Source organism: Humulus lupulus, chromosome 1, assembly GCF_963169125.1.
Source record: "Humulus lupulus chromosome 1, drHumLupu1.1, whole genome shotgun sequence".
Taxonomy (NCBI): domain Eukaryota; kingdom Viridiplantae; phylum Streptophyta; class Magnoliopsida; order Rosales; family Cannabaceae; genus Humulus; species Humulus lupulus.
In genome coordinates this window covers 18,724,819-18,751,717 of record NC_084793.1, presented here as the reverse complement: position 1 = coordinate 18,751,717, position 26,899 = coordinate 18,724,819, and the positions used below count along the sequence as shown (strand labels likewise).

General features: G+C 42.7%; 1 protein-coding gene, 1 non-coding gene and 1 pseudogene across 2 annotated transcripts; 1 reads left to right on the top strand and 2 right to left on the bottom strand.

Annotated features, from left to right (window-relative positions):
- Nucleotides 1–525: 525 nt before the first annotated feature.
- On the bottom strand, nucleotides 526–25,980 carry LOC133791100 (uncharacterized). The gene is made up of 6 exons (XM_062229033.1): nucleotides 25,559–25,980; nucleotides 24,807–25,434; nucleotides 24,585–24,725; nucleotides 23,952–24,404; nucleotides 23,165–23,187; nucleotides 526–694 (listed from the first exon to the last, which is right to left on the bottom strand). Exons 1-6 carry the CDS (start codon nucleotides 25,978–25,980, stop codon nucleotides 526–528), a joined length of 1,836 nt encoding a protein of 611 aa, XP_062085017.1.
- Nucleotides 15,344–15,450, bottom strand: LOC133813071 (small nucleolar RNA R71). Its single transcript, XR_009884116.1, has one exon. It is a non-coding gene; the product is annotated as a small nucleolar RNA R71 (small nucleolar RNA).
- On the top strand, nucleotides 25,471–25,612 carry LOC133813115 (small nucleolar RNA R71; annotated as a pseudogene).
- Nucleotides 25,981–26,899: the final 919 nt, after the last annotated feature.

Below are 26,899 nucleotides of genomic sequence, written 5' to 3'. Positions count from 1 at the left end.
ATCGGGGACTGAGCTTGCCTTTCTTCCCAAATCGCTTGACACCCTTCATAGGAGATATCTTCAGGAAGACTTGAAAATCAATAGGAGGTTTAACCATAGGAGAAAAAGTCTCTTGAAAATCAATACCAGGGGTTTGCAAATACCCTTTAGCAACTAACCTTGATTTGTATTTGTCCAAAGTGCCATCTGCTTTGAGCTTAATCTGAAATACCCATTTGTTTCCCACGAGGTTCATGTGAGATTCATAAGGAACTAAGCTCCAAGTACCATTTCTCATGAGTGCATCATACTCAACTTGCATAGATTGAAACCAAGTAGGGTCTTGTAAGGCTTTCTTAGCTGAGGTGGGTTCCTTTGGGAGTAGAGGCTCATGAAGATGATATTTGTGCTAGTGTAAGCCTTAAGCTTATAAATTCCATCCTTAGCTCGAGTCCTCATAGGGTGAGTATTTGATGGAGGAGCATGAATAATTTCTTGAGACATTTCAGGTTGAACAGGTCCAGCAGGTGAAGCAATTGAATGAGGCTACTTTGTTTCAGCAGGTGGTGCCACAAATGCATTAGGAGTAGGTGCAATGGCATCTGGAGTGACAGTTGGAGCAAGTGAAATAACCTCAGTAGCTAGAGGTAGCTCAAGAGCAACAGTAGGTGATTGAGAACAATCATGAAGCACCTCAGGCACATATGTTTGTTCGCTAAAATTGATATGTAAGTATATGTAATCGACACAAGTAATAAAGTGATAAATAAAGATCGCTCCCACGGAGATTGATTTACTAATTACCAACAAATTAATTTCCTATTTCTATTTGGTCAACAATAAATTGGTTTAAAAAATATTAAAATAACAAAAGCAATAAACATAAAATAACACTATGAAAGAAAGCAAATAATTGTAGAAACTTCAAAAATAAAGAACTAGAGATTTTAATTTCATCAATTATTTACTTTATTATTTCGCTAATCAAACTTCACAATTTAGACTCGTTTATGGTCTAGTTTTAGGATGGTTTTTGTTAGTTTAAGATTATTTTATTGCAAAATTATGTTCGTTTGTTCATGTTTTAGGTTTTCCATGCTAAGTTGGTGAAAAGAGTGAAAATGAGTGAAAGTGGAAGAAAATATAGTTAAGTTGGAGAAAATCGTGTTTTTTCAGGGTCGATATGTGCGAGTTTTGACGTTGTCAATAGCACTACAACGCTATTAAAGGAGCGTCATAGCACTAGGAAGGCTAGGAAGGAGGTTGTTGAATCTGTAAGTAGCGCCCCAACACTACAAAGCCAGTGCTACAGTGCTATCAAGAACAGCAGAGCAGCGCCCCGACACTACATCAAGGGCGCTACAGCTCTAGTGAATAAAGTTTTAAGGGATTTTGGCTCTGACTTTAGCGCTATAGCGCTCAATACATAGCGCTACAACGCTGTAAACACGTTTTCTAGATTTTTTATCCATTTTTTTGAAGGACAAAATGGTCTATTCACTTGGGAACATTGGAGGGTTATTTGAGAACATTTTTGTGCGATTTTTGAGAGGAGTCTTAGTTTTAAAAAAAAACCCCTAGATTAGAAGAGGCTGTTGTAATTAGTTTTCTGTTTCATCTAAATTCATTAGGTTGATTTTTATGATCAATTATTTGAAGTTTAATTTCATGATGTTATCTATGAACTAATTTCTTTTATCTAGGGATTAATGTAGTCACTGGAATTTCTATTTAATTTTAGAATGATTTTTCTATTGATACTTCTTTTCTATTCTAATCTATATGATGTTTGTTTAATGCTAGTAAATACTTGATCACTATTTACTTGATTTAATGGTTTTGATTCAAAATTTGAAAGATGAGAATTGAATATGCTATCATTGTATAGACATAGGTTGCATATTGGACGAAAGTACCTGTATGACTTGTGTAGTAATTAGGTTTCCATGTTTAATGCCTTCTTTATGTTCAAGTGTATCACAGAAATGTAGAAAACCTACATATAGATTGAGATCTTATATCTTGAAAAAGAATAGGAATTGTGTACGCCCTGATTTTCCCACGGGCTGATTAGTAGGCCGAGTTACTGACTAATCGTGATTAGTCAGTGAACATCCCCAAGACCGGAGCTCCCGCTTCGAGGTCGTACCTTATTAGCTTGAGCAATCCCTAAGGACACGCCAAGGTTGCCCAGGACTGGGGGAAAGAATCTGAAGGCCGAAGGTCGGGTCAGGGGAGAAGCTCGTGGTACGAGCTATATACGGAGCTCTGACCCTCTGTAAAGTCAACACACGCAAGATAAACGTGCATATATCTGACATCACGTGTCCGATATCTCCCTGACTTCTCAGACACGCAGCAGGAACGTGCATGTTCTGAAACCCACGGTTGGGTTGGGCCGTGCGGCCCATTATCTTCTTACCTATCGATTTGACCATACTTATGTGTCAGGTTTAGGAATTAATCATGAATGTCACAGAGTTGATATGACAAATAATAAGATCACGGGATGACCTCCTTACCAACTTCCAGGTGCCTTCTCCTATAAATATGGAGAACCTGGGAGTTGATAAGGGTTGGAAAAAATAGTCTCTGAATAGATATATGCTTTGTAACCAGATACCTAGAGGATATCAATAATATTGACTAGTGGAGTAGAAGGATTTTAACCTTTGAACCACTTAAAAAAAGTTCCTTGAGTCACCTAGTTCATTCTCTAAGATTTTATATCAGTGACGGTTCTATATTCAGCAGTAATCCCTTTCTCTTCTTCTCTTAATTACCTGTTGGCGAAGAACTGCGTCGACAGTTTGGTGCTTTCATTGAGAGCAAGTTTGATTAGTGCTGCCACAAACATCCAAATATGGTGACTACTCGATCCAGGCATGGCAACGAGACAGAACAGCATGATGGGCAGGAGGCTCATCATATTGCCATCCCTGATGAACAAATTCCTGAAGTCCAGCAGCGGCCAGGAAAGCAGCCAGCGGGCCAAGACGATACGGGTAGTTCGGCGCCCCGGCCACCTAATCCGAACCCGTGTTATTATACTGCGGTGGAGATGGAGAACGCTCAGCTGAGGAGCCAGTTGGCCACGGCTAGTCGGCAAATCCAGGATATCCTGGCCCGATTACCCCCTCTCACAACCAACGCTAACGTTGGAGAGAGGCAAGGTGAGGCTCCTAAGTCTCGCCGGGGTAGTCGGTCCAGGCATAGACGTTCGGATAGACTTCCAGCAGCCAACTCCACCCCTTCATCGGACCATCGAGACGTAAACTTCGGGGAAATGCCTGGGACCAGACAATAGCAATACAGCCGTTCAGTTAGGACGTCAACTCCTAGCTCTCAACCATCCATGAGGACGCCCAGGAGAGCTCGAGGAAATTCCCGGAGGAGATCCGAGGAGGGCCAAAGACGTCAGCCCGTCCCCGAAGATCGTCCTGCACCTCGTCCAGGTCGCCCGGCGCGGGACCAGCAAGCTGGCAGGGCCGAAAGGCCCCCACCAAATTTGATCCATCCAGATGGAACCAGGATCGCTTCTCCAGTCAGGCATCCTCCATCTCCGATTAGATATCCGTCTCCTCCTCGGCCCGTCCGAGACATCCCAGCTTACGGGAGTAGTAGGAGAAACCCACCATCAGCGGGACCTTCCCGGCGTAGCAGGGCGCCGGAAGAAAGCCCAGGTCCTCACCACCAAAGACGGACTCCAAGTCTGTCCAGCAGGAGTCATTGGACCGATAGTCGCCGGAGTGATCTCTCTGGAGGAGATCTACGTCAGCGACTAAGTTCGGCACAAAGCCACCAGACCACCCAGGGAGGCGACCTTCGAGATCACCTCAACTCTCATAGAGAGGACAGGGCTAGAGATGGTAGTCAGGCTCGCTCAGGGGGGGCCCGATCCGAAGTACGTAATGGAGGGAATGTCCCAAATAACCTATCTCAAGATAGGAGGGGCAATAACCCGCCTAATATGTACAATGGATCCGGAGTTGCTGAAATGCCCCGGAATAACCAAGGATCTCAGGATCAAACCCTCGAGCGCCTCACTCAGATGGAGGAACTGATGAAGATGCTCTTATCAGAAAAGGAAAAAGACGAATATGATTCGGGAGACGAGATGGAACTCTTCACCCCCAACATAGCAGCGACGGCATACCCACCTGGTTTCCGTATGCCTCATTTATCAAAGTTCAACGGGGACGGAGATCCGTCGGACCATTTAGGGATGTTCAACACCTTAATGATGGCGCATAATATTGGCCTGGAGCTGAGATGCTTGATCTTCCCCTCCACACTAACCGGACCTGCTCGACAGTGGTTCAAGCAAAGTAAAAAACAGTCAATCAGCTCCTGGAAGGCCTTCTCAGCCGACTTCAAAAGGGCCTTCCGCGCCTCCCAGGCCGCCCGGGTTCAAGCCGACTCCCTGGCCAATGTGAGACAGCAGCCCGGCGAGACGCTGAAGGCCTACCTGAGCAGATTCGCGAACTTCGCTGCCCGAGCTAGGGACGCGGATGATAGCTCCAAGCTCATGGCAATTAGAAACGGAATCCTTGTCGGAGGAGACCTATGGTAGGATATACAGAGGAAGGGAGTCAGCTCGGTTAACGAATTCCTTAATAGGGCCCAAGAGTGGATAAACTTGGAAGAAGTAGAAGCCTCAGCCGCGGGAACCAGCCAGGTTCCCGACCAGCCCACCGAAGTAGGGACGGAGGTCGTGGCAGCGACCCCAGGCGCCATACAGAACAACCAACCGGGTGGAGGCAAAAGAAAGGGAAATGGCAAAAACAATCAGCAAGGCCAAAAGAAGAATAAGTCTGTAGACAAGTTTAAGCCCATGTTCGCGACATATACCAAACTCACCCAGTCCAGGGAAAGTATCTTCCTGGCCAACTCTACTCGGGTCCCCTGGAAGAGGCCGGAACCATTGAAACACCACAAGGGAAAGAGAGACACTTCCAAATTCTGTCGTTTTCACAACGACGTCGGCCACAATACCGACGATTGCAGGCATCTCAAAGATGAGATCGAGACTCTCATTCGAGCAGGCCCCTTGGCGCAATACTCACGAAACAGGGTCCCAACAAGTCGACCCGCTACGGAAGTCCCAGCCAGTCAGCCCGGGCCTCGGGTAGATCAGGACGTCCCTCCTCTCATGGTCGGAGGAGAGATATCCACCATCTCTGGAGGACCGCACATGGCTGGAACGAGCAGAGGCGCCCAGAAGAGATATGTGAATGAATTAAAGGCCCACAACGGAGTGGAGTTCATCCCGGAGCAGCGTCAGTCAAAACAGCAACGATTAGAGAAGCAACCGATCACTTTCACGGAGGAAGACGCAGGCCATGTCCAGCTCCCCCACAATGATCCGTTGGTTGTAACAGTCCAGCTCGCCAATCGGAAAGTCAGAAGGGTGCTGGTGGAAAACGGGAGTTCGGTGAACCTTTTATTCAGCTCCACTTTAGAGAAGATGGGTCTGACTGTCGCCGACCTAAAGGCGACCTCCATGATGCTGTATGGCTTTTCGGGAGAAGTATTGGCATCAACAGGGACGATCGAGCTGGTGATCACCCTAGGGGAAGAATCTCGGACAGTCTCTAAACTACTTGAGTTCGTGGTCATTGACTGCTCCGCTGCCTACAACGCCATTTTGGGCCGACCTACGCTCATAGCTTTCGAGGCTATCACTTCCATTCGACACCTCGCCATGAAATTCCCTACTTCAACAAGAATTTGCACCATCAAGGACGATCAGCTCGCTGCCAGGGAATGCTACAGCATTTCCATGAAGGGAAAATATAAACCCGGGCAGCTGGCTATGGCCATTCTGAGTGAAGAGGAATCCCAGGAGCCCTTGGTGGCTCCTGAGATTGAAAAACCTCAAAACGCCCAAGGGGAAAGTGTCACCCTTAGTGAGGACATTGACCCCCGAATAGGCGAAGATAGGTCCGAGCTCCAGGCTATTAAGGAGCTCGAGGAGGTGAACCTTGATCCACAAAATCCGTCATGGACGGTCAAGCTCGGGAAAAACCTCTGCAGCAAGAGGAAGGCGGAGTTGATTACGTTCCTCCGGGCTAGTTTAGATGTATTCGCATGGTCGCACGAGGACATGGTAGGAATTATCCCGAGTGTCATCATGCACACGCTCCATCTGGATAAAAGCGTTCCCGCCAAGTCTCAGAAGCAAAGGCGTTTAGGGACAACCCGACCTTCGGCCTTCCGAAGCCCTAGAAGCCCTAGGGACAACTCGAGCTGAAGCCCTAGAAGAAGAGGTAGCCCGACTAAAAAAATGTGGCTTTATCCGGGAAGCCAAATTTCCAATTTGGGTCGCCAATCCCGTGCTAGTTCCGAAGCCCAACGGGAAATGGCGGACCTGCATTGACTTCTCCGATCTGAATAAGGCCTGCCCCAAGGATTGTTTTCCATTGCCAAGGATCGACCAGCTGGTGGACGCCACGGAGGGGCACGAGCTCATGTCCTTTATGGACGCGTACTCAGGCTACAATCAGATCGCGATGAATCCGGCGGATCAGGAACACACCAGCTTCATGACCCCGACTAATGTCTATTGCTACAAGGTCATGCCGTTCGGTCTGAAGAACGCCGACGCTACCTACCAAAGGCTAGTAAACAGAATGTTCTCGGACCAGATCAGAAAAAACATGGAAGTGTATGTCGATGACATGCTCGTCAAGTCAAAGACTGCCGACAACCATGTTTCCGACCTGGAAGAATGTTTTAAAATACTGCGGGAATACGGCATGAGGCTCAATCCCCAGAAATGCACTTTTGGGGTTGCATCCGGGAAGTTCCTGGGGTTCATAGTTAATACCCGAGGAATTGAGGCAAACCCCGACAAGATCAGGTCACTGCTCAAGCTTCCTTCCCCCAGGTCGCGGAAAGATGTCCAAGGCCTCACAGGAAGAGTGGCAGCACTCAACCGGTTCATTTCCAAGTCAACCGATAAGTGTTTGCCCTTCTACAACCTGCTCCGGGGAAACAAGAAGTTTGAGTGGACAGTAGAATGCGAAAGCGCATTCCTCGACCTGAAGGCACATCTGTCTGAACCGCCCGTGCTATCCAAGCCCAAGGCGGGAGAGCCTCTTTTCCTCTACCTGGCCGTCACTGAGGATGCGGCTAGCGCCGTACTAGTACGAGAAGAGGACCAAGTTCAGAAGCCAGTCTATTACATCAGCAAGAGACTCCTCGGGGCAGAATCACGATACCCACTGATGGAAAAACTGGCATTCTGCCTAATCACGGCTTCGTGAAAGCTCAGGCTGTACTTCCAGTCCCACTCGGTACACGTCATGACCGATCAGCCTCTAAGGCAGGTTTTGCAAAAACCTGAAGCATCGGGACGTTTGTTAAAGTGGGCGGTTGAACTCAGTCAGTTCGAGATTTTCTATACTCCACGAACTTCTATAAAAAGTCAGGCCTTGGCCGACTTCGTGGCAGAGTGCACGGGATTCCAGGAGGATCCATCAGAAGGCTCATCTCAGCTCTCCTCGCCCGAATCATTGTGGAAGATCTTTGTAGATGGTTCATCCAACGAGAACGGCTCCGGGGCCGGAATCATTCTGATATCCCCCGTGGGACATAGGTTCCACTGGGCGCTAAGGTTCGGGTTCAAGGCCTCCAACAACGAGGCGGAATACGAAGCTTTGTTAGCCGGGTTGAGGATAGCCAATGAGTTAAAGGCGAGCTCCGTCCAGTGCTTTAGTGACTCCCAGCTCGTGGTAAACCAGGTTCTGGGCGAATATCAGGCGCGGGGACCCAAGATGGCCGCCTATCTGGCAAAGGTAAAAGCCGAGCTGTCCGCATTTGAGCGAGGATCAATCGAACAGATTCCTCGAGAACAGAATACCAATGCAGATGCTCTTGCCAAACTCGCCACCTCGGGAGAGACGGAGACCCTGAGGTTGGTACCAATAGAATTCTTGGAAAAGCCAAGTATAGAAGGATATCGGGCGGAGGTCGAGATGGTCGACGCCAGGCCGACCTGGATGACCCCCATTCTTGAGTACCTCGTCGAGGGCAAGCTGCCTGAAGGACGTAACGATGCGCGATGAGTCCTATATCAAGTCCCTAGATATACAATAGTTGATGGGTTATTGTACCGACGTGGGCACTCCCTTCCTCTCCTCCAGTGCGTTCTTCCAGGAGAGGCGAAAGCCATCCTGCAGGAAATTCACGAAGGATTCTGCGGAGACCACACTGGGGGGCAAAGCCTGGCCTTAAAGGTTCTCAGGCAAGGTTATTACTGGCCAAATCTGTCCAAAGATGCGATCTCATACGTGAAGAAGTGCGACAAATGCCAGCGATTCGCTGTAGTTGCCCGAGCTCCTCCAGTCGAGCTAAGGATGATCTCGACCCCTTGGTCGTTTGCTATCTGGGGAATAGACCTGGTGGGCGCCCTGCCCACTGGAAAGGGCGGAGTCCGTTATGCCATAGTAGCCATCGACTACTTTCCAAGTGGGCCGAGACAGAACCATTGGCAACAATCACATCGAAGAAGGTACTCGACTTCGTGGTTAAAAGCATCATCTGTCGATTCGGCCTGCCGAAGAAAATCGTCTCCGACAACGGCACTTAGTTCGATAGCGACCTATTCATCGAATTTTGTGAAAGGCACGGAATTGTGAAAAGCTTCTCCTTCGTGGCCTATCCTCAGGCAAATGGCCAGGTCGAGGGTTTCAACAAGACTCTAAAGGCGAGCCTCAAGAAAAGATTAGATGAAGCAAAGGGAGTCTGGCCGGAACAGCTCCCCCAGGTCCTGTGGGCATACCGAACCTCGCATCGGACTCCTACGGGTCATACTCCTTTCTCCCTAACCTTCGGGAGTGAAGCAGTCCTCCCCGTGGAAGTTAAGGTTCTGACGCATAGAGTTCAGTCCTACGTCCAAGATCGGAACCACGAGCTCCTATGTCATTCCCTAGACCTCGTTGATGAAAGGCGAGAGGATTCGGAACTCCAGCTCGCCCATTATCAGCAAAAATCACTCGCTACTTTAACACCAAGGCCAGAAAACGCGCCTTTAGCGTTGGCGACTTGGTCCTAAGGAGAGTTTTCCTGGCCGGGAAAGATCCCAAAGATGTAGTCTTGGGACCGAGCTGGGAAGGACCTTACCAGGTCATCGAAGTCATCAGGGAGGGAACTTATAAGTTAGCTCGACTTGATGGAGGGGCCGTCCCACGGACTTGGAACGCCATCCACTTAAAGAAATATTATCAATGATCCACTTGTAAGGCCTGGAAGGCCACTTTTTATGTATTAATAAAAATCAGCTTTTTTCGCAAATTTGCAAGTGTAATCTTAATGTAACCACGAAAGACCCTTTCCCAGTTACTTGGGGGGCATATGGTACCTGGATATAACCAGGTCTCCTTAACGACTTAGATGTTGATTTTTATCTATGGATCGTTGCTCTTCCTAAAGAGCTCGAGACACGGATAAGGGTTAACGCCAACTAAGTCCTACCCTGGTTTTAACTGGGTCATAAAACTTGGAAGTTAACTTAAATTTATTGATCGTGGTTCATCTTAAAGAACTCGAGATATGGATAAAAGTTAACACGAACTAAGTTTTCAAAATAAGTTTCTGGTTTTAACTGGGTCATAAAACTTGGAAGTTAACTTAAATTTATTGATCGTGGTTCTTCTTAAAGAAATCGAGATATGGATAAAAGTTAACACGAACTGAGTTTTCAAAATAAGTTCCTGGTTTTAACTAGGTCATAAAACTTGGAGGTTAACTTAAATTTATTGATCGTGGTTCTTCTTAAAGAACTCGAGATATGGATAAAAGTTAGCACGAACTAAGTTTTTTTTTATAAAAAATATATATATATATATAATGTAGCCAAAAGCATGAAAAAAGCCTAAGTTAAAAAGTATGGATTAAAGGAAAAGCGTCTCGAGGTGAAAACACCTCATGCAAAGGTTACACAAAATACTTCAAAATATGTAAAGAGAAAAAGAGAAGAGCGCCCTAAGCTCCGTCATTCGGCCCTTTGGAGGTCGCCGTTTCACCTTGCTTCGCCGCACCAGAGGCTTCCCCAGTCTCCGAAGGTGGCGCCTCTTTGTCGAGGCGAGCTTGGAACTTCACCAGCAAGCGCGCCCAGAGGCTCGGTGGCATGAAAGAGAAGTCAGCCTCCGGGTTGTGGGCCCAGCAATGGTAGAACAGATCCTGCATGGACTGCTCCGAGGTGGTCCGTTCAGCTTCCAGGGCGGCCTGGGCCTCAGTCTTAGCTGCCTCGAGGTCTGTCCGCGAGGTGGCAAGGGAGGTCTCGAGCTCTTGAACCTTCGAGCGTGTCCTCTCCAACTCGGCCTTCGAGGTCGCCAACGCATCCTTTGCCGCCTGAGCCTCCTGGAGAGTGGCCTGGTGCTCAGTCCTCATTTCCTTGAGCTGAGCTCTGGCCTTGGTGATGCTCCGGTGGAGTGCAGCGACGCCCTACGAGAAATGAAGGATAAATTGGCTAAGTGGAAAAATAAGGCAGTATGCAAAGGTAAAAGCTTTAAAAGAACGGGGCAGCTTACCGTTAGGGTCATGCCCATTGAAGACTCTATTACGTCAACCGGGCTCATTGTCTCAATAGCCTGGAGCTCCTTCTCCTTGAACTTGTAAAAATGGCTGACGGCGTAGTTTGCCGTTTCGTACACCGTTCCTCGGAAGGCCTCTGGGAACTTCTCCAGGTCCTGGGGATCGACCGGGATGCGTACCTCGGGGGCTACCACGGTCGGAGTCCCGATCTCCATTCCCACGTCCTGGGTGGCTGATGGAGATCGCTGGTGCGGTGGGAGCATTTGTCATGCTCCGGCAGCTGGAGGGATCGCGCCCATGACCTGGGCTGGCGGGGTTTTCTCCTTCTCCTTCGCAGGAGATTTAGTGGGGACCCCGGCAGAACTTTTGGAACCCCGGAGCCTTTTTGCTCTTGGCCCGGCTGGGGGGTTCCCCCCGAAGACTATGCCCCGCAAGCTATCCTCGGGCTGAGACATCTCTTCTGTCAAACAAAAAACATGGTTATTACAAGTTAGCAATCATACAAAGATAAGGACAAAAGTTTAAAGCTAAAAAGCATGTGAATACTGAGGTAGCCCTACCCCCCGAGCTGGAAGAACCTAAGACGATTATTTCGCGAACTGGCGCAGGTTCTAGCTCCGGTTCTGACTCAGGGCTAGACTCTTCTACATACTGCCTAAGCCCCGGAGCATAGATACCCCTCTGGAGTGATGGCCATGTGCGTAGGTTGGTCCCATACTCCTCGAATAAGATCGACCTAAAAGCTAGGGTGTTATCTACTACTACGGGACCCCTAGGCCGGCTCTCCTGGTGATCCAGCACGAGCCGGTCAACACAATGGAGCAGGAGTGTGTTCAGGTCCGGGTCCCTTCGGTGATGGTGGACGATCTTCCTAGGATTGAACCTAACTAGCCGGGGGTCTGCAGTGGCCCTATCTACATGCCTAAACAAGTAAGGGTGACCTTGGCCGGAAGGACCTGCGGCTGCTCCGGATTGGATCCTCTCCTCCAAGGCCCTCTTCCTATTCCTCACGAGCGGAACTTAGGCCGCCTCGTCCTCCTCGTCTTCCTCTACCGCGACCTCCTCCACGATGATAGGTCTGTTGTCGCGGGCTGGAGGCGGCCCCCGGGGCCTCTTCAGGTTCAGGGTATGATTTGGGAAAATCAGTTTGCAGAACACCATCGTCTCGTCCGTCACGAGCACGCGATAGTCCTTCTCACTCGGGGGCAAGCCCGCCAGTGTTTCATATTGGCCCCCGAGGGTCACAGACTTTTCGGTCCTCGCGTAGATGGCTGCAAGATTGGCTGGAATCAGAGTGGGATCCGGGAGAAGCTAAGATAAAATAACACTCAAAAGGTGAGCTAAGATCAGAGGGTACTTACGAGGACGATTGAAGTAGTGGTGGTCGCAGTTCCGGAACCCAGTTGACATGAAGAACTGATCCTTGAAGTCATTTGGGTGGTTGGGCAGCTCGATGACCGCCGCCGTATTGGGAAAACGGGTTAAATAGTAAAACCCGTCACCTCGCCCCCTCTGATTCGGGCTGGCTTTGAGGCAAAAGAAGTATAAAATATCAGCAGGGGTAGGGACCTCCCACTCCTGCTTCTTGAATAAATACCTCAACCCCGCCAGCAGACGGTAGGAGTTGGGGGGGAGCTGAAAAGGGGCCAACCCCACGTAGTTCAGGAAGTCAGCGAAGTACTAATCCAGGGGAAGGAAGGCCCCTGCCTTGAAGTGTTCACCACTCCAGGCTGCGAACGATTCATCGAGCGGCATGCAACTCCTCTCACCATCCGAGGCAGGTCGGGCAATAACGGAGGCTTTCCCCAGTGGAATGTTTTGACTGAGGAAAAGTTTGTTGATCTTCGTCTGGTCGGTTATCTTTGAGACGATTCTCTCCGCCTCAAAGAATGCGTCGGGGGCCACCTCGACCTTCTTCTCTACAGCCGGGCCGAAGCGGGGGATCGGGGAGCTGGGCATCACCGCCTTTCCCTTTTCCTGCCGGGAGGCCGAACTTCCAACGTTCTTCTGGGGAAGGTTCTTTTTTGGAGCCATCTGGTCACCTAGCGAACAAAAGAAAACACTTTAGAAAAGGCGACCCAAGCAGGAGAAAGAAGTAATTATTATTTGCACGAGCTGAGGTAAGCCCAGCCCGTGGAGAGTGGAACCACGCGATTCAGTGAACACGCGCGTATACTCCCAACGGATCCCAGATTACTCGGAATTCGCGTGTCAGGGGGTTCATAATAGAATTTTCCTTGGGGGGGAAGTTTCAACAGGCGGAAAATTATAAAACCGCTTAAAGGCGTGTTCCCTAAGCTACCTGGTTTTACACCCAAAAATTCCCAAAACTCCTGTCCAGAAATTTTTCCAGAAAAAGCATCCTGAAACCCATACTCTAAAGCGATTTCCTACAACAAATGTGCCCTAACCTAAAAAGGGCTGTCACCCCCCATATTCACACAACCCAGAAAACCCTTGCATGCGGCTACAGTGCAATTTTTTACCTAAGCTACAGTAGCATGTTTTCAAAGTGAACAGGGTCAGGAAACTTACAGTGTGTGGCTGGGAGGTGGACGACGGCGTTGCGTTGGTAGGAGCTTCGTCGGTGTAGTAGCTTCCAAAGCTTCGGAGAAATCCGTGCGCCTCAGCTTCGTGAACGATGAAAATGGCAGCAACAGGGTTGAGGGTTTCGTTCTTCTGAAATATGGAGAGGGAAAAAGAAAGGAGATTTGGAAAATTTCGAATGAAAGGGTGGCCCGCGCGTAGGGTGGCCACCCCCTTTTTATATATGTGAAGGATCACGTGTAGAAGACTCTTGGATGACCCTGGTGAGGGATCCGAGGCCTTCCACTCGAAATACGAAACGACGGCTGGGCATAGGCTAGGCCATTAAATGCGGTTCTCGTAAGACGTACCGTCACCACCCACGACGTTCCACGTGTCAGACGCCTGCGTAAGGGTGGAATGCGAGGAGTCTATGGGGAAGTCTAAAAGCCCCTACTGTGGTCTTATATACGACGTCATGTACCACGAGCAGGAGCTTGGGGGGCAGATGTACGCCCTGATTTTCCCACGGGCTGATTAGCAGGCCGAGTTACTGACTAATCGTGATTAGTCAGTGAACATCCCCAAGACCGGAGCTCCCGCTTCGAGGTCGTACCTTATTAGCTCGAGCAATCCCTAAGGACACGCCAAGGTTGCCCAGGACTGGGGGAAAGAATCTGAAGGCCGAAGGTCGGGTCAGGGGAGAAGCTTGTGGTACGAGCTATATACGGAGCTCTGACCCTCTATAAAGTCAACACACGCAAGATAAACGTGCATATATCTGACATCACGTGTCTGATATCTCCCTGACTTCTCGGACACGCAGCAGGAACGTGCATGTTCTGAAACCCACGGCTGGGTTGGGCCGTGTGGTCCATTATCTTCTTACCTATCGATTTGACCATACTTATGTGTCAGGTTTAGGAATTAATCATGAATGTCACAGAGTTGATATGACAAATAATAAGATCACGGGATGACCTCCTTACCAACTTCCAGGTGCCTTCTCCTATAAATATGGAGAACCTGGGAGTTGATAAGGGTTGGAAAAAATAGTCTCTGAATAGATATATGCTTTGTAACCAGATACCCAGAGGATATCAATAATATTGATTAGTGGAGTAGAAGGATTTTAACCTTTGAACCACTTAAAAAACGTGCCTTGAGTCACCTAGTTCATTCTCTAAGATTTTATATCAGTGACAGTTCTATATTCAGCACTCATCCCTTTCTCTTCTTCTCTTAATTACCTGTTGGCGAAGAACCGCGTCAACAAATTGATTATATCAACCTGCTATTAGAATAGAAAGAAGAGATTTATAATTGATTATTACAATTAATAAGAATGAACAGTTGATGAAATTAATTCCTAGGCTTTTTATTATTGATTTTTGATTAGTTGATTCATTGTTTTGTTTCCAGTTATTTAAATTTTGTTCATAAGTTAGAGTATTCACTTTAATTTTATTCTTTTCATCATAATTTTAATTCTCCAAATAGAATTTAAAAATCAATTAGTGGTACTTTGAAGATAGTCTCTGTGAGACGATATCTATTCTTTAGGAATTTATTACTTGACACGATTACGTACACTTGCGTACAAAATTTTCAGATCAAGTTTTTGGCGCCGTTGCCGGGGACTTAAATTCCAATATCACAGTTAATTGTTATTTGTTCTAATTTTGGTTATTTTATTTTATTTAATTTATGTTTAACATTTATTTGGATCAAGGTTCTATTGTGTTTCGGGATTTGTTGGTATATGCGAAGCAATCGACACAAGGAGATTATACCAATCAATCTGGAAATTGAAAGAACGTGTAAATAGAACCGAAAAACAAAGAGGAGATTGGAGCTTACCATGGCTGAAAATTTGGCAAACGGTGCTAATAATGGTCAAGGGGCTGCAGAGGTTCCAAGGGAGCAAGGACCAAGAACTTTGAGAGATTATGTACTTCCTACTGTTACAAGAGTGCATTCATGCATTAGACCTCCAATCATTGCTGCAAACAATTTTGAGATTAAGCCAGCAATTCTCCAAATGGTCCAAACAACTGTTCAGTTTGGTGGTATACCAACGGAGGACCCCAATTTATACATAGCTAATTTTCTGGAGTTATGTGCTACGTTCAAGATGAATGGGGTGAGTGATGATGCTATAAGATTGAGGCTATTCCCATTTTCACTAAGGGATAGGGCGAAGAGTTGGCTGATATCCTTGCAGGCGAATTCCATCACTACACGGGAGGAGTTAGCTTAGAAGTTCTTTGCCAAGTTCTTTCCTCCAACGAAGGCTGCAAAGCTAAGGGGAGAGATCAATAATTTTTATCAGATGGAAGGAGAGTCACTGTATGATTCTTGGGAGCGATTTAAGGAGTTGTTAAGGAAATTTCCACACCATGGTATAGAAAAGTGGATGTTGGTGCATAATTTTTACAATGGGTTGAATGGAACAACTAGAACAATCATAGATGTTGCGGCGGGAGGTGCTTTTATGAGTAAGAGTGCTAATGAGGCGTACGAGTTATTGTTATATTATTTGATAATATAATGTAATATTATATTATATTATAATATAATGTTTAGATTAAATAAATGTGACAAAGTGTGTCACATATTGTAACATATAATAGAGAGTAACAATATTTAGATATATGAGATATATCCAAATAATGTAACATATTTGGTGTTACAAATTTGTAACTTCCAAATATTACCCTTTATTGTGTAAAATTGTTGTTACACAATATTGAGATGAATTTCATAAAGCCATATGTGATATGGCTGTTAGAGATATGATTTTAACCCCAATAATGTGTTTTGGGAGTTACAAAATCATTTGGGAGGGTTTGGAACCGTTTGGAAAAACAACACATTTTTAAGTGCTGAAATTGGTCGATGGCCGCGGCCACTGAATGTTGGTGGCCGCGGCCTGTGGGACAAAGACCAGTGGTCGCGGCCACTAATGTCTCTGGCCGCAGCCACAGGCCAAAAAACTGACCAATTTCAGTTTTTTCAATCTTTGTTGAACGGCTCAAAAAACCCAAATAACTCCCAAATCTCATTTTTAATTCCATATTAATCCAATTAAACATGGTAACAGCCATGGGGGTTGGTGGAATTTGAAATTCAAAGGGTGTCTCTAAACTCTATAAATAGGAGCCTATAGCTCACTTGAAAGACACAACAACATTTCTATCCATTAGAGCACTTGGCTAGAAACACCTTGAGGCTTGATAATTCCAGAAAGCTTTTCCAATATCTGAGAGAGATCCCTTAGTGCTGGAGTTAGGGGGAAATAAGCTTTTGGACAAAAGTTTTAAACCTTGTTCAAGTTGGTGATCCCCAACCCTCTTCACTTAGGTTGTGTAAGTGAGAGTTTCTTGCATTTCTGTTCTTCTTTCTATTGTATTGTTTTCTTCTTATTCTCTTGTTCTTTTACTTGTATTTCTTGTTCAAGAGTTGTAATCTTTTCTTTACTTTTGTTTCAAACACCTTACTTTATTTGTAACATTTTGCTTAAAGTTGTATTTTACTATTCTCTTCTTCTTCATCATCTTCTTCATTTCCTTTTTTATTTGTATTTTCAGTTATAGAGTTGTAACACTTTACTTAATCAATCCTTGTCTATTGTAATATTTTGCATAGAGTTGTAACATATTATTATCATTTCCATTGAGGCAAAACAATTTTTCCTAACATTCAAAAGCTTAACCCTTTTTGTTTCAATGGAAGGGGAGACAATCAAGATCATGAACCAAGACCTAGTGAGATTGGATAGGTTTGATGGATCCAATTTTACTAGGTGGCAAGACAAGGTGAGGTTTCTTTTAACCACTCTTAAAATCACCTACATCCTTGAGTCATCCTTGGCACCTCTAGCCGAGCCATCCGACAAAGACACTCCCGAGGAGGTGAAGAAGAGAAGGAAGAGGGAGGAGGAAAACCTTCTTTGTAGGGGTCATATCCTCAATGCCCTAACCGATAGGCTCTATGACCTCTACACCGAGACCAAATCGGCCAAGGAGATATGGGATGCACTTGAGAAAAAGTTTAAGTCGGAAGAGGAAGGTACCAAAAAGTTTTTGATATTTCAATACTTCGATTTCAAATTTTTTGGTGATAAGCCTATTCTTCCTCAAATTCATGAATTGAAAATTATTGTTAATAAATTGAAAGTGTTAAAGATTGAGCTTCCCGAGGCCTTTCAAGTTGGTGTTATAGTGGCTAAATTACCACCAACTTGGAAGAGGTATAGGAAAAGAATCTACATAAAAATGAGGATTATTCTTTGGAGGAGATCCCAAAGCATATTCGAATCGAAGAGGAATCGATATGTAGAGATAAACTTGTGGAGGGGTCTAATGGAGAGACTTCTAAAGAAAATACGGTGTCACAACCAAAACATCCCAAAAACAAAGGGAAAAAGGGTAACGAGAAACTTTTGGGTCCAAAAACCAACCCAAACAAGTTTAAGGGCGAGAAAGGTCCTTGCTTTGTGTGTGGGAAAAAGGGTCACCATGCTAGAGAGTGTAGGCATAGAAAAGATCAACAAGGACCTAAGGTGAACGCAACTCAAGAGGAAAACATAGTTGCTACCCTTAGTGAGGTGAATGCGGTCCAAGGCAAGGTGAAAGGGTGGTGGTATGATACATGTGCCACCGTCCATGTCACCTATGACAAATCATTGTTCAAGACCTTTGAAGAGTCAAAGGGCAACCATGAGATACAAATGGGCAATGAGGGCAAATCCAAGGTACTTGGCAAAGGTACTATTGATGTCTACTTCACCTCCGGCAAGAAAGTTACATTAGTAAATGTACTTTATGTTCCTGAAATGAGTAGAAACTTGGTAAGTGGTGATTTGCTTGGCAAGCCCAGCATTAAAGCCGTTTTTGAGTCCGGTAAACTTATACTTACCAAATCAAATGTATTTTTGGGAAAGGGGTACTCTTGTGAGGGTATGGTTAAATTGTGCACCAATGATGTAACTTTCAATGTTATCAATAAAAATGCTAATTCCGCCTATATTGTTGAGTATGATTCATTATTTTTGTGGCATCTTAGACTATCGCATATAGGTTTTTCTACCATGAAAAGAGTAGTAAAATGTGGTATGATTGCATGCAATATTAAAAACTATGGTAAATGTGAAACATGTGTTAAGGCAAAAATGATTAAGAAACCATTTCCTAGTGTAGAAAGATCATCTAATTTACTAGATTTAATCCATAGTGATCTTTGTGAATTAAATGTTGTTTTAACAAGAGGTGGTAAAAGGTATTTTCTTACTTTTATAGATGATTTTAGTAGATATACCTATGTGTTTCTTTTAAAGCATAAAGATGAAACTTTTGATGCTTTTAAATTGTATAAATTAGAAGTTGAAAATCAACTAAATAAAAAGATTAAGGTGCTAAGAAGTGATAGAGGAGGAGAGTACTTCTCTAATGAATTCAATACATTTTGTGAAGAAAATGGTATAATTCATGAGTGCACTGCACCTTATACACCACAACACAATGGTGTTGCCGAAAGGAAAAATAGGACTTATCTAGAGATGATAAATTCTATGTTGGTGTTTTCTAAGTTGAACTTCAAATTATGGGGTGAAGCGCTTTTAACCGCTTGTCACATTCTTAATCGAATACCGATGAAGAAAAATGAGATATCTCCATATGAGTTATGGAAAGGAAGAAAACCCAACATAGGGTACTTCAAAGTGTGGGGGTGTCTTGCATATTGCAAGAAAAATGAACCTAATAGAACAAAGTTAGGTTCAAGAGTCATAAAGTGTGCTTTTGTTGGTTATGCCAACAATAGTAAAGCTTATAGGCTATTAGACTTAGAGTTTAATATTATGATTGAATCTAGAGAAGTTGAATTCTTTGAGAATATGTTATGTGACAACAATTCTCAAGCTTCAACATCTCTAAAGGAGAATTTGTTATATGAGAACAATTCTCAAGCTTCTACATCCAAAGTTGATTCTCAATAGGAGAATTCTCAAAAGGATGTAAAGCAACCCTTTGAACCTAGAAGAAGTCAAAGGCTTAAAAAACATAAAAGTCTAGTAGGGGATGAGATAGATACTCAACGAATTTTATTCTACATGGTAGAAGGAAATAGAGAGGAAGTCATTAGGAAAATTCCCATTGCACTTCTCGTTGAGGATGATCCTAAGACTTATAGAGAAGCTATGCAATCGAGAGATAGTGCATTTTGGAAAGAAGCCATCAATGATGAGATGGATTCCATTCTTTCCAATAACACTTGGGAATGGGTAGACCTCCCACCGGGGTCTAAGCCAATTGGGAGTGGGTATTTAGGAGAAAATATCACACTGATGGCACTATCCAAACCTTTAAAGCTAGATTAGTGCTAAAGGGTTTAGGCAAAAAGAGGGTATCGATTATTTCGATACCTATGCGCCTGTTGCAAGAACAACTTCTATAAGAATTTTGTTCGCTTTAGCTTCTATACACAACTTGTATGTTCATCAAATGGATGTCAAAATGACATTCCTTAATGGTGACCTCAATGAGGAGGTCTATATGGAACAACCCGAAGGGTTTGTCCTACCAAAATATGAACATAAAGTTTGTAGACTTGTAAAATCCTTATATGGATTGAAACAAGCTCCTAAGCAATGGCATGAGAAATTTGATCAAGCCATCATGTCTAATGGGTTTAGACATAACAATGGAGACAAGTGTTTGTATTTCAAAACTTGTAAGGGATATGTGATCATTGTTTGCTTATATGTGGATGACATGCTTATTCGAAGTAATAACATGAAAGGGATAGAAGAAACGAAGAGGTTTCTATCATCAACCTTCAAGATGAAAGATCTTGGAGAAGTTGATACCATACTCGGTATCAAAGTAAAGAAACATAGTGGGGGTTTTGCGTTAGGGCAAGCCCACTATGTTGAGAAAGTATTGAACAAATTTAACCATCTCAAGGTTAAAGATGCCAATACTCCATTTGATCATAGTGTAAAACTAGAGAAGAATGAAGGAAGAGCGGTGGCTCAATTGGAGTACGCTAGTGCTATAGGGAGTCTAATGTACGCTGCCCAGCGTACTAGACCTGATATAGCATTTGCGGTAAGTAAACTTAGTAGGTTTGCAAGTAATCCAAGTGTGGATCACTGGAAGGAAATTGGAAGAGTCCTAGGTTATCTCAAGAAAACCAAAGGACTAAGCCTTCATTACTCCAAATTTCCTTCGATATTAGAAGGATATACAGATGCAAGTTGGATATCCAATCTTGGGGACAACTTGTCCACAACTGGTTGGGTATTTACACTTGGTGGAGGTGCAATTTCTTGGGGTTCCAAGATACAAACCTGTACATCTCATTCCACTATGGAAGCAGAGTTCATAGCTCTAGCTGCTACCGGTAAAGAGGTCGAATGGTTAAGGGATCTGTTGATAGAGATTCCCCTAATCAAAGATAATGTATCTACTATATCGATACATTGTGATAGCCAAGCGACATTGGCTAGAGCATACAGCAAAGTGTATAATGGGAAGTCTAGACATATTAGTCTAAGACATGGATATGTAAGAGAATTGATTCAAAGAGGAGTCATCTCAATATCCTATGTGAGAACAAGTAAAAATCTGGTGGATCCTTTCACTAAGCCACTAACGAGGGATTTAGTGGTTGCATCATCTCGAGGGATGGGACTTAAACTCCCTAAAGAGATTCACGATTGATGGTAACCTATCTTAACACTAGTTATTCAACTAGTGTTAGGTTCAATAGGTAACAACAAGTCAATCAAGTGAATATTAGTTGTACTCAAAACAAGTCCCATCTGAGATATTGAGTACTTGTGTGTTACCAAGTGGAGGGTTAAAACCGAAAGGTTTTTTAATAGAATTCAGTCTTGTAAAGACAAGTATTTTTGGTAACAAAATACTGTAAGAATTCTATCTATATGGACCTAAGGGTGGTGCCGCCTCTTATGAGAATTGGGAGTATTCTCAAGAACGTCCATGAATGGAAAGTGCACATGGCCATTAACGGTGCAAAGTGATACATAGAGGTCTCAAGTGAACATCACAAAGGTGTGTGTGTTATCACCGATTTGTCATCATGAAAAGATGGTTCAATGCCTAGTGCAACCTAATTTTCGACAAATTTTGTGATAATTACACTATAGTAAAGTTCAAGTTGAAAAACACTTTGCTTTATGCACTAATGCAATGACTCCTATAAGAGAGAGTTCTTATTTAATCAAGTGAGGGATATGTTATATTTCAAAATATAATGATTGATTAAATAAGTGTTACAATAGATGACTATTTAATCTAGTGGGGGAATGTTATATTATTTTATAATATAATGTAATATTATATTATATTATAATATAATGTTTAGATTAAATAAATGTGACAAAGTGTGTCACATATTGTAACATATAATAGAGAGTTACAATATTTAGATATATGAGACATATCCAAATAATGTAACATATTTGGTGTTACAAATTTGTAACTTCCAAATATTACCCTTTATTGTGTAAAATTGTTGTTACACAATATTGAGATGAATTTCATAACGCCATATGTGATATGGCTGTTAGAGATATGATTTAAACCCCAATAATGTGTTTTGGGAGTTACAAAATCATTTGGGAGGGTTTGGAACCGTTTAGAAAAACAACACATTTTTAAGTGCTGAAATTGGTCGGTGGCCGCGACCACTGAATGTTGGTGGCCGCGGCCTGTGGGACAGAGACCAGTGGTCGCGGCCACTAATGTCTCTGGCTGCGGCCACAGGCCAAAAAACTGACCAATTTTCAGTTTTTTCAATCTTTGTTGAACGACTCAAAAAACCCAAATAACTCCCAAATCTCATTTTTAATTCCATATTAATCCAATTAAACATTGGTAACAGCCATGGGGGTTGGTGGAATTTGAAATTCAAAGGGTGTCTCTAAACTCTATAAATAGGAGCCTATAGCTCACTTGAAAGACACAACAACATTTCTATCCATTAGAGCACTTGGCTAGAAACACCTTGAGGCTTGATAATTCCAAAAATCTTTTCCAATATCTGAGAGAGATCCATTAGTGCTTGAGTTAGGGGGAAATAAGCTTTTGGACAAAGGTTTTAAACCTTGTTCAAGTTGGTGATCCCCAACCCTCTTCACTTAGGTTGTGTAAGTGAGAGTTTCTTGCATTTCTGTTCTTCTTTCTATTGTATTGTTTTCTTCTTATTCTCTTGTTCTTTTACTTGTATTTCTTGTTCAAGAGTTGTAATATTTTCTTTACTTTTGTTTCAAACACCTTACTTTATTTGTAACTTTTTGCTTAGAGTTGTATTTTACTATTCTCTTCTTCTTCATCATCTTCTTCATTTCCTTTTTTATTTATATTTTCAGTTATAGAGTTGTAACACTTTATTTAATCAATCATTTTCTATTTTAATATTTTGCATAGAGTTGTAACATATTATTATCATTTCCATTGAGACAAAAAAATTTTTCCTAACAATTATTAGAGGAGATGGCGATGAATAATTATCAATGGACAACTGAAAGGGGACAACCAAAGAAGGTTGCTGGAATGATGGAATTAGACGATATATCCATGCGTACAGCTCAAGTAACAACCTTGACAAAGCAACTACAAAACACTACACTCCCATCTCAAGCTATGCAAGTTCAAAATCTATGTGAATTGTGTGGTACAACCCATCCACCCAACCAATGCCCTGCTCTAGATATGAATAATATGCCCATGGAAGAAGTACAAGCTATAGGGAATTATCCGAGACAACCTAATAATCCAAATTCCATGTCCTTGGTTTGGCTTGAAAGGCTCAAACATTCCAATAAATTGCCTAAATCCTTTTCCTAAGTAAATCTCATCTAGAATTTTGTCTCAAATGATAAACAAGAAAGTTCTAGATTCATTCATTCATCAAACCACAAGCCAATTTTTAACAATGCATACATTCAAATTCAAATTGCAAAGAATTTTCCAATCATGGCTAAACATTTAATTTTTTTTTCATGGATCGAAATAAGCTACCAATGAAGTCTAACCAAGCACACAGATTCAATCGATCAGAAATTTCAAAAATTTGTACAATATTTTCTTACATATCACAGGCTAGCATTGACAACTTGATTCACACAAACACAACACAACATTTAACTAAGATAAAACTCAAACAACAACAAACATAAACTGACAACACGACACAAACACACAAAATAATAAGACTCCTCCCCCAAACTTGATTGACACATTGTCCCCAATGTGACATAAAAAGAAAAGGAAAGAAAACTTACCAACAATCCAGCTAAACATCATTAAAATGGAGGTGGCAGAGACGGTACTTGGAAAGTTCAGTTTGTCCCAGGCGCTGTAGCTCAAAATAATCATTTTATTTATTTATTTTCATGTATTTCACGATTCAAAAATTACAAACTAAACTAAAAATTACTAAAAATAAAATCTAAACCGAAGAACAAAAATTAAAAAGAGTTTAATAGAAAATAAAAATTATAAACACATAAAAACTCGAATTAAAAATAACATTGGGTTGCCTCCCAAAAGCGCTTTATTTAACGTCTCCAGTTGGACGCTCACTTCCTTCACTATACTTCAACTCAGGTCAATTCCACCCCACTCATCCTTTAGAGCCATAGTGTCATAAGCAAAAACTCATCTTTTGATGTTGCTGATCGTCAGAGCCTTCCACTGCTTGTGTAGCCTTCGAGCCTTCCCACTATAGAACTGTTTCAAACAATGACGAACTGCTCAACTACCAATTTCAGCATTGGTTTTTCTCTTGGTGGTTTCCAAATTACTACCACCACTACATACCACATCCACTCTACAACAAGTTGGAATATCAGTTGCTGCAAAAACATTAAATGTTACCTCTTCGTTTTGCACTCGCAGCTTCAACTCCCCCTTTTGTACATCAATTAGTGCTCTCCCTGTGGCTAAGAATGGTCTTCCCAAAATGATGGGAATGTTTGCATCTTCCTCCATATCTAGAATAATAAAATCAGCAAAGAAGATAAATTTACCATCCTTAACTAAGACATCATCAATTACTCCACGAGGTTGCTTAACAGAGCGGTATGCCATTTGTATGGACACAGTAGTGGAGCGAGCCTCTCCCAATTTCAACTTCCAAAAAATAGATAAGGGCATTAAATTTACACTAGCCCCTAAATCACATAAGGCCTTGGTCATAACAGTATCTCCTATTGAGCAAGGAATCGCGAAACTACCCAGATCTTTAAGCTTGGGAGGTAGTTTCTTCTGCAAAATAGCATTGCACTCCTCAGTAAGTGCCACTGTCTCATAATCCTCCAATTTCATTTTCTTTGACAATATTTCATTCATAAACTTCACATAACTTGGCATTTATTCAAGTGCCTCGGAAAAAGGTATGTTAATGTGAAGTTTTCAAAAAATGTCTAGAAACTTCAAAAACTGCTTGTCAAGTGTCTTCTTTTGATGTCACTGAGGATATGGAATCTTGATGTGGTGCTCATAACTTACTGGTGACTGATTCTTCTCAAGGTCTTCAATAACCTCTTCTTCTACCTTACCCTCATTCTCAACATCAACTTTTGGTGCAGGTATAGACTTCTTGACTGGCTCTTCCAACTTCTTCCCACTCCTCAAAGAGATTGCATTGCACTACTCTTTAGGATTCACCTCTGTATTACTTGGAAAATTTCCTTGAGGCCTACTTTGTAACATATTTTTCAATTGACCAACTTGCATCTCAAGATTTTTGATGGATGAGTGAGTTTCTATCATAAATTGAGATTGAGAGTTGGTCAGAGTTAACAATGTAGCTTGTAACTCATTTGTCTTTTCTTGAGCAACAGGTAGTATTGGTGGTTGTAATGGTGCGTGAGGTGGAGCTCGAAGCATAGGCTGTTGAATTTGTTGAGGACCCTGATTATTTCTCCATGCAAAATTAGGCTGATTTCTCCACCCTTGATTGAACAGGTTGGAGAATGGATTATTAGCTTGCCTATTGAAATTTCCCATCATATTCACCTGTTCCATGGGAATGGAGTTGTTCATCTCAACTACCATGCATTGCTCAAATGGGTGAAGACCACCACAATTATGACATACCGCTTGGATTTGCATGACTTGAGTGGCCATAGCATTTGGTTGCAATTGCTTGGTCAATGATGCAACCTGAGCAGTGAGAGCGGTAATAGCATCTAGCTCATGCATACCAGCTACCTTCTTATTTCTATCATGTTCACTAGGCCACTGATAGTTATTCATGGCCATTTCTTCAAGCAATTGATAAGCCTCATTAGCATTCTTGCTCATGAAAGCACCGCCTGTTGCATCGTCAATAATGGTGTGAGTCGTCCCACACAAACTGTTGTAAAAATTATGGACTAGCATCCATTTTTCAATCCCATGATGAGGACACTTCCTCAAAAGCTCCTTAAACCTCTCCCATGCATCATAAGGAAACTCTCCATCAAATTGACGCTCTTAACTTTGTAGCCTTGGATGGAGGGAAAAAATTTGCAAGAAATTTCAGAGCTAAGGCCTCCCATGTAGTGATTGAATTGGCTTGAAGAGAGTTCAACCAATTTTTAGCTCTATCCCGCTGTGAGAATGTGAACAATCTCAATCTAATAGCATCGTCGGTGACCCCATTATATTTAAAAGTTCCACACAACTCCAGGAAATTGGCTATGTGTGTATTGGGATCCTCAGTTGGGAGTCCACCAAACAGGACAGTAGACTGGACCATTTGCAGAATTGCCGGCTTAATTTCAAAATTATTAGCTGCAACTGCCGGCAGTTGGATGCATGATTGTACTCCAATAACAGTGGGGAGTACATAGTCTCTGAGTGTGTGAACTATTGGCTCAACAGTGTCCCCATTCAACACATTGCCCTGATGTTGGGCCATCTCTGCTAACCGTTTCTACTTTCTGTTATGTCTTCAAGTCCTCTCAATTTCAGTATTAATGGGCAAAAGATTGTCAGTCCCTTGACGCCACATATACAAATTGGCAGCTGAAATTAAGATTCTTAAACACAACAGTTAGAGACAATTAAAACAGGAAAACCAAATTAGAATAAAAATTAATTGTATTGATATTAAAAAAAATCAGTCCCCGACAACGGCGCCAAAAAATTGCTCGCTGAAATTGATACACAAGTATACGTAATCGACACAAGTAATAAAATGATAAATAAAAATCGTTCCCACGGAGATTGATTTACTAATTACCAACAAATTAATTTCCTATTTCTATTTTGTCAACAATAAATTGGTTTAAAAAATATTAAAATAACAAAAACAATAAACATAAAATAACACTATGAAAGAAAGCATATAATTGTAAAAACTTCAAAAATAAATAACTAGGGATTTTAATTTCATCAATTATTCACTTTTTCGCTAATCAGACTTCACAATTCTTCTTCCTAAACTAATAGCGGATTAACAAAAATGATTCTTACTCTTTTTCAAGAAACAAAGAACTCAAATTACACGTGAATTTTCTACATCCATGTGATAAATTCCAACACATAAAAGACATTGAACAAAATAATCCTAAAACTACACAATTCATATGGGTATATTCATCCAATATGAAAATTGTGATTATTCAATCATAGCATAATCAATTCTCACTTTTCAGATTTCGAATCAAAATCACAAATCATGCAAATGGTGATCAAGCATTCACAAGCATTAAGAAAAGATCAAATAATTTTGAATAGAAGAGAAGAAAAAATCATGAAATCCTCATAAAAAATAACAAAGATCCAAGTGATTACATTAAAAACCCTAGAAAATAAAATTAGCTCATAATCATCAT